This window comes from Castanea sativa, chromosome 12, assembly GCF_040712315.1.
Source record: "Castanea sativa cultivar Marrone di Chiusa Pesio chromosome 12, ASM4071231v1".
In the NCBI taxonomy this organism is placed as follows: domain Eukaryota; kingdom Viridiplantae; phylum Streptophyta; class Magnoliopsida; order Fagales; family Fagaceae; genus Castanea; species Castanea sativa.
In genome coordinates this window covers 49,577,288-49,586,037 of record NC_134024.1, presented here as the reverse complement: position 1 = coordinate 49,586,037, position 8,750 = coordinate 49,577,288, and the positions used below count along the sequence as shown (strand labels likewise).

General features: G+C 36.5%; 1 protein-coding gene across 1 annotated transcript; it reads right to left on the bottom strand.

Annotated features, from left to right (window-relative positions):
* Nucleotides 1-4,884: 4,884 nt before the first annotated feature.
* LOC142618863 (uncharacterized) lies at nt 4,885-6,244 on the bottom strand. Its single transcript, XM_075791897.1, has one exon. The coding sequence runs from the start codon at nt 6,027-6,029 to the stop codon at nt 5,184-5,186; it is 846 nt and encodes a 281-aa protein (XP_075648012.1). The 5' UTR covers nt 6,030-6,244; the 3' UTR covers nt 4,885-5,183.
* Nucleotides 6,245-8,750: the final 2,506 nt, after the last annotated feature.

Genomic DNA, 8,750 nt, shown 5'->3' with positions numbered 1-8,750 from the left:
TCCATGAATTTTTGAGTCATTTTCAAGATGAATCCAACCGTAGAAGTGTTCAAAATTTTAAAATTCGTTAGTTAATAATATATCTAGGTTTCCATTTAATTAATTGGTAGGAAATTCATGTGCAAAAAATGGAGTAGTCAATTTGATTATTCGTGATGGTTGATTTTCCAAATAAATAATGGGATTTTGTAACATATCTAAATTTAAATCCAAATTTGAAATGTTAATTCGTAAAGACTAAGAAGATTGGATCTTAAATGACCCGATTAGTGAATAAATGACAAGATTGGATCTGGGTCATGTTTTCGGTTTTCCATACACTGATGCAAGTTCTAATATCAAATTTAAGTTACATGTTGAAAATTCACATTTGAATTTGAAAAGCTATATTGAAAAGATAGTCAAGAAAAAAAAATGAAGGTTCTCTTTCTATGTATTATATTTTTGATAGATATGTAGACAATTAACAAATTGAAAACATCAACGTTCTCCCTTGGTGTGGTGGTCATTCTGCAAGTATAAATGCTTGTGGGATATAGGGGAAAGGGTCGGAGTTCAAGTCTCCATGAGGGAGCTTCACATACATATACACTTAGATTAGGCTAGAGTAAAAATTCTTTCTTATATAAAAATAAATAAATAAAAACAAGTTGAAAACATTAAAAAGTCTTATAACTCAACCGGCTTCTTTTGATGTTTTCAATAAAGACATCCAAGATTTAAGTATCTCATTCACTTACTATTGTGACTATCAAATTTGAAGGGGAAAAAAAAATGGGAAACAGTTCAAATGCTGAACCGTATGTAAACATTCCAATGCTCTGATGACATTATTGCTAGAAAAACGGCTTTTATTGGTCCAAATTTGGATTTTGCAATTCAATCTAAAACTGAAATAAACATTAAACAAGACGACAAGTTATTCTATAAAATTGGCATGGATATTGGGAGAGGTTGTACTTGGAAAATAAGGTTTTAGATGTTTAGAGCTGCGAAATCAAATTATAAGATTTATGCTGAATAAATCAGATAATTGGTGTTCAAATTCCCCTCCCCCGTTGTAACTATCAAATTATCAACAACAACAACTAGTGCAGACGTTACCAAAACACCACCGAAGGCAGTGAAATATGCATAAGCTAGAGCCTAGAGGAGAGAGAACCAAACTCAAAATACCCTAAAGGGCTGTCGAAAATTCAAACCTCCAACAGATTATAACTCACTTTGGTTTGTTTTGAAATAAAATCCAAGGGGGATATCTTGCAACAACTTTTGTAGTCTAAAGAGAGAAATTGATGAAGGTTTTGACTGTTCACTCTCCAATAAACTTCTTGCTTTGCTACACTCTCAAAGAATCATCAGGCATGTGACCATACAACAAAATCTCGAGTGGAAGTTAAAGACTAGTTTGGGATTTCAACTAATAAAATATATTCTAGCTTTCACCCAATGTGTTGTAGGATTCCTTCAACCAGGAATCTCAGATCACTCCCCTGCCATAATCTCAATAGGGGATGAGAAGAATTGCCAGCCAAAGCCATTCAAACTCTTTTTACTATTTTGGTGTGACCACAAAGATTTTAGAAGACGGAGGAAGCATGGGTTGACAGAGATTAGAGGTTCCCCTACATATGCTCTATGCAGGAAACTTGAAGCCACTAAAAGCAAAGCTTAATTGTATGGTAGGATCCCTCAGGGAGTAGAACCAACAAGACAAACTTAAAGCAGTCCAGGCCAAATTGTTGCAGAATACAAGTGACATCAGACTTACTGGTAAAGAGGAGCAGTGCCTCAACAAGTATCTGTCAATCTTAAGAGCAGGAGTCAAATCTTAAGCAGAAGTCTCGGAATAGATGGCTGAACTTTGGGGATCATAATAACTCACACTTTTAACTGCTTAGTGAAAGTGAGTCAATCAAAGAACTCAATTAAATGCCTTCTAGACAGCAATGAAAAAAAGAATAAAGGGTCCCTCCAAAATAAAACAAATGGTGATTGATTTCTACCAAAAGTGATTGGGTGGTTCATCCTCTGCCCTAAATGAGACTAATATGACCAGTAGGGTGGCAACATTGTTGACTGATCTGCTTCCAAAAAATGTGAAGGGATTTTTGCAGATGGATGCCACAGAGGAGATTTGGAAGTACGTATTCTCCTTGGGAAGTGACAAAACTCCAGGACTTTTGATGGATTTACTGCACTCTTCTTCAAAGAGGCTTGGTCTATTGTTAAATCCAATGTGATAGAAGCAGTAGCATCCTTCTTCAAATCAGCTCTCCTTGGGGAGGTAAATTCTACTATAATTATCCAGGTTCCTAAGTTCGCAACCCTCTAATGAAGCAAACTTCAGGCCTATTGCTTGCTGTAATGCGATCTCTAATGTATCACTGAAATCTTAGCTTATAGGCTCAAAAGCTGCCTTGGGAACTTGATTAGTTCAAATCAGACTGCATTTGTGGCGGGCAGGAACATACCAGAGAGATCGCCTACTCATGGGCTAGTAAAGCATTACCAAAGAAACAAAGGCAAAGCAAGATGTGCAAGTAAGGTAGACTTCAAGAAAGCTTATGATTCAAAAGAATGGATGACTAGTAAAGGAGCTATTCCACAGATCAAGGAAGCCTCCCTACTAGTAAGGTGCTTAGGGATGCCCCTGATTCCTGGGAAGCTGAGTATGAAAGACTGCAAGCCCTTGACAGACAAGATCATAGCAAGAATAAATTCTCGGTCTAACACGAAACTATCATTTGCAGGTAGACTGCAGCTCCTCCAATCTGTCCAACATAGTATTCAAAAATGATTTGGTACGACAAATTCGTACTCCCTAAAAAAGTAAAAAAAACAACTGAACAATATCTTAATTTTCTGTGGGAAGGGAGGGCACAAGACAATGTGAAATTAAGGTGGCTTGGGATAAGGTCTGCTTCCATAAACAGGAAGGAGGGGTAGGGTTGAAAGAAGTTGTGGATTAAGACAAAGCAGGTGCCATGAAGCATATCTGGAGCTTGTTTACCCATACAGGCTCTCTTTGGGTAGCATGGGTCCAAGAATGTTTGTTGAAAGGAAAGTGCTTTTGCACACCAACACTGAAGTTAAGAGAAGAAACCAGAAATTTCCTGGCATCCTAAGGGGATTCTTTACCAAGGAGCTACAAGTTTGATGCAAGGGTGGATAGTAAGAACTGGCTATCAGATAACTGAGAAAGGATTCAAAGCAAATTAGGCCTGGTTGAACTAAAGGACGAAGACAGAGTCATTTGGTGTGCTTCTAAATCAGGTAAATTCACCCATGCAACCACTTGGGAGGAATTGAGGACCAAGAAAGGTGAAGTGACGTGGTGGAGATTGATCTGGTTCGAGCTTACACTTCTCAAACATGCACTTGGAGGATGGAAGGCAATCAAAGATAAGCTTCTAAAATGGGGCTACACTGGGCAAACTGCCTGTATGTCTTATAAAGACGCATCGAAAACAGGAATCTTCTGTTTTGGAATGCTCGTTCACCAAGAGAATCTGGGAAGGGATCATGGTGTTTTGCCTAATCTCAGAACCCCAGAATAATTGGGAGGAGTTGATGGATGGGGAACTGTTCATCCAAAAGGTAAAGAGTTTGAGAGCCTCTATCATCTATGGCTGCAGAGGGATGCCAGGCTTCATGCAAGTGTGATTAAATCTAAAGAGCAGATTCTCAGAAGTATTAAAGAAAGGATGTGAGAGCTGGAGTGGAGTACAAAGGAGTTGGCCACAACTTGATTCTGAATAGAGTGTGGCATATCTAACACTACAAAAGAACCCTGTCCAATATTTAGCTATTTTACTAATAAATAGTGACCTGGGATGTCTGGCTAGTTAGCTAACTTAGAGAGTAGTTTCTGTTGCTGAAAACATGGCTACTAGTAGAACTGGAGCACCCTGATTTTGAAGATTTAAGAAATCCAGTAAGAACCCCTTGTTCATTGATGTAAAAGTTTCAATCAATAAAACTTCACCTATTTATCCAAAAAATAAAACTAAATGAATAAATTGAACAATAACAATATCACTTCAGGTAGAATTTTTCAGGTATATTCTCTGGATTTTTTTTATTATTATTAGTAAAATAGCTAACTAATTAATGTTGTTTCAAATGCATCTTACTAGGAGATGTTTTGAAGACTAAAACTCTAAAAGATCAATTTATATCCAAGTACAAAATTAGCTTCTCTCAGAGGCTCAGAGCTCTCCTCTTAAGATGGTTGTCCAAAACTGCAGTAAGAACTGCTAGCACAATCAATCAGTGACGTAGGGCTTAACTGCAGATCACATAAAGTAACCTAAAACAGAAGAAAACCAAAAAAACCTGAAGCCAACCCTCAAAAGAAGAGGAGATGTTCTCCATTGAGCTTAGCAATGAATTCAGGACAATTTGGGTCGAACAAACAATTTTGGCTATATTAGAAAATTCAAAGCAAGTAAAGTCACGATAACCTTCATGGACTTGAAAATATACGGTTTATCAGTTGTAGTAAAGAAAAAGAAAAAACTTCATATAAGTCAAACTATGAAGAAATTGGTTCATGCCTATGAGAGTAGGCAAACATCCTTAATCATCAAAAGATGAAAATAAGCCATTTTGCAATTAGTTTTAGACCAACACAAGCCCATTTGCTCCTTGTGGTGTGGGGAGGAACAAAATTGAGGAATCTGATCCCTTCTTTTCAAGCTTGCTCAAAACTCTAATAACCCAAGTTTCCAAAGTAGTAAAGTGATAAATGATGACATCCAGATTGGTTATTTAACTTTCAAAATTGTCTTCATATTCAATAGAAGAAAAAGAAAAAAGGACTGTTTCCATAAAATTTTCTAGAAAACAAACAAGAAGCAAAAATACCAATAACACTATTAAGTAAAATAACAACAAAACACCAATAACACTATTAAGTAAAATAACATTTCCTGATGTTTCCAACGAAGACACATTCGAATCCCCTGTCGGGTACTTAAAATGTAAAACAAAACACTAACAACGAAACATTAAAGTTAGATCACTAGAAGAATACATGACATAAAAAACAAAGAACCACATAAGTCATAGAAAGCCAAAATTTTTGAAGTTTACAGATTAATCTATACAAAAGTTGAGACTTGCAAATTGTTAAAAAAAAGCTGAGGAAGAAAATGAACCTTCAACTAGCTAGCGAATCTCTAAGGCGAAGCGAAAGTCCTGTGAATGGAATCAAGAATCCTCTTCTGGGAATCAAGAATCAACTCCATTCGCTTATTCTCCATCTCCATCCTAAACCTCTCCGTATCCTTCATCATCTCCATCTTCATATTCTCCATCCCAATAAACCTCTCCGCAAACTTCCTTATCTCCACTGCCAATGCCGACACCACCGCGTCTCTCCCCTTCTCCTCCACCTCCTCTTCCTCCTCCTCCTCCTCACCACCATTCTCCTCCTCAACAAAATCCCTATGCCTTTTCCGAATAGGTTTGCCGGCATCCGCGATGCCGGCAAACCTATTCACAGCAGTAGGCTTGCGGAGCAAGTAATTGATGCTCCGCGACCTACTGCTGTAAATGTTTTCCTCATCGCTCTCATTATCATTATCATTATCATCTTCATCTTCGTCCTCAATAATGTTGCTGTTGCTGTTGTTGTTGTTGTTGTTGTCGGGAGGGCGGGCGGAGATAGGGAGAGGGCCGCGGTGGAGAGAGTCCATGAGAGGGAAGTAAGGCCAAGAGGAGTGGCGGCGCTGCTGCTGCGATTCGGAGCGGTAGCGCTGGCGGAGCTTCTCGATTTTGTGGCGGCATTGGAGGGCGGACTTGGAGGAGGGTTCGGAGTGGTCGTAACCGCAACGGGCGGAGACGGTGACGGCGACTTCTTCCCAATTGGAAGCTTTGAGCTGGCCGCGTTTGAGAGAGTACCATTTTTCTTGGTACGCTTGGATCAGATGGACGGTTTCTTCGTGAGTCCAAGGGAGTGGCTTTGATGTGGTGCTGGGACTCGGACTTGGATTCGGATTCAGATTCGGATTCGGACTGCCCATTATTATTATTCAATTTTGATTTTCAAAATTAGGGTTTCGACTTGAGAGAGAGAGAGAGAGAGAGAGATGGGTTTGTTTGTTTGTTTTTGTGTTTTCAGTTTTGAGAGGTGAGTTTAATGTGTTTTGTTAAGTGGGTGGTGGTGGTGGTGGTGGGCGGCGGTGGTTGGTTGGTGGGTGGATTAAGTTAGGTTAGGTGGGTCAACGCCTAAACTCACTCTAGTGCGCCAGCTAGGCCTGTTCCGCGCAATTAATGGACCCGGATCTAGACCCGGATCCGGCCCTGACCTCAACCACAAATGGAATTTTCCTTTTTCTTCTGTTTAGGTTTCTATCTGCCTGCAAATTAATTTGACTTTCTCTATGTGTTAGTATTTGAATAAAGCTATATATTAAACATTTTCACAATTGAAATTTAAGTTGTAAGTTGTTAATAATATATTTTTTTAGAAAAGTGTAAATGAGAACTAATAATAAATTATCATTTAAACATTGTTGTGAAAATGTTGCAGCTAGAGCACTACTTTGAAGAAGAATTTTAATGGATATTCTTTAAAACATTTATTTTGGTGACACTTACTTTCTTTATGGTTTGTTTTATAAGATGTCTCTTGTATTTTATTTTATTAGACAATTCTATTAATGTTCACAAAATTTGATGATGTAACAAGTATCAACACACTCATTGCAAGAACATCCATTAAAAAAGAGAGAAAAATAATTTTCTACATTAAATTTTACCTCTTGTAACATGAACACAAATGCAAAGGAGGATTGAAGTAGATAATTAAAGAGAGAACCAAAGATGTAAAGGCAAGATCAAATTATTTTTCTTCCTTCAAATCTCTCTTTAAATGTGATTGAAAGGTAGATGTCCTCAAAAAATCACAGAGTATTACAAAATAAACCACAAGATACTTCTATATTTTATGTGTATATGTACAATTTACCCTCAATAATACATTTTGTTATCTTTTTGCTATCGCGTAGATTCAATGTTATAATAATAGACCTTGTTCGGATTTTGAACTCGTAAAATTATCTTGTCCTAATACTATTTTCACTATAGTAAGTAGATATTTTGGTCAGGTCTCAAACCTAGCAAGTCATAATTCAATCGTAACTTACCTAGATGTAGGAGTTGCAATGTTTAATATGATCCATGAACATGACACAGGTTTTTGAGGGTTAAGGTTTAGCCTTAACAAGTTTAGGTCATACTTGGGTCAAGATGTTACTGACATGATAAAAAATGTGTCAATTTATTTGTTAACCCGAAATTGACACGATTAGACACAGTTATTTATTTGTTTTAAGACGAAACGACCTATTTTAACATAGCCCATTTAACTCATATAATAATTAAATTTTTTTTTTATTTTAGATGTTATGAGTTATAGGAAAATTGAAGTTATGAGTTATGACTTTGTTTGAAATTTTTTGTTTATTAAATTTTAAATAATATCAATCATGACAAATAGGTTGAAATGGGTCTTGAAGCAAGTTTAAAGTTGGATTTGTGTCAACCAACAAAATTTGTTTAATGTTAACTGTGTTGAAATGGGTCATGTCATCATTTCAACCCAACCTCGCCAGTTTATTAAATGTGTCAAGTGGATCATGTCGTGTTAAATCGCTTCAAAATAACTCATATTAGTTAGGATTGAAGGATCTTGATACTGTTATTAAATGGGTCATGTTCGTGTTGACTCATTTAATCAAATACCCATAACTCAACATGACACAAACACAACATGTCAACACAAATTGCCACCCCTACCTAGAGATGTACAATAAGATGGGAGTGGCATACAATGATAAAATATTGAAGTTTTCACCTTTCGCAAAAATTCACAACACCTAAGCGCTAAGCCCCACTACAATATAAAAACAATTATGAAAATTGCAATGCATATTTTTGGTACCCATAGCAATTTCTATAAAATAGCTTAGGGAAATCCTTGCCCAAAAATCATTGTCTATTTTATTTAAAGGATACACTGGGCAATGGAAATGCCATTTCTAATTAAAATTTTATGCTTGCATTTTATTCTCCTTTTTTTTTTAAATTATTGATAAGCTTTGCATAGAACTTTTTTTCTTTCTTCTTTTAGAATCAGTCTTACATATACCTTAAAAGCCTTTGAATCTACAACCATATCTTCATTTTGCTCTTTAAGGCAATTAACCATTATTTAAGGGTTTTCTTTTTTGGGCAAAAGTTACAGAAACTAAATATTCAAATCTCATCCTCTTTGGAAAAGATATCTCATGCATTCGATATATGCATCTCCATCTTTTAGCATACCAGTCTCACACAACTATTACTATGGAACTTGTGAATTGTGATGTCATGGCATACGAGTCTCACACGACTATGAAAACTTGAAACTTGTAAATTGTGATAACAGAGGATTCCATATTATGAGTGCATAAGATAATTATCACTGCTTTTAGGTTGAGTGGCATTAACAACACGGTGGCAGGCTGGCAGCCCTCCCTTTTAAACAAGATAATTATCACCATGCTTGTGTCGTACTTGGGTCTCTTCTCAGACATTTTAAGCAAAACCCCAATTTGCACTTTGCACTATGCAGTAGTAGGAAAAGTTACACGTGAAATCAAACAAATTACAAATATTGTAACTTGACATTAAAAATTTACAAACTTTTCATAGCATAAAACCGCTCCCATCTAGTTTTGAACCAATAATTAAAAATAAAA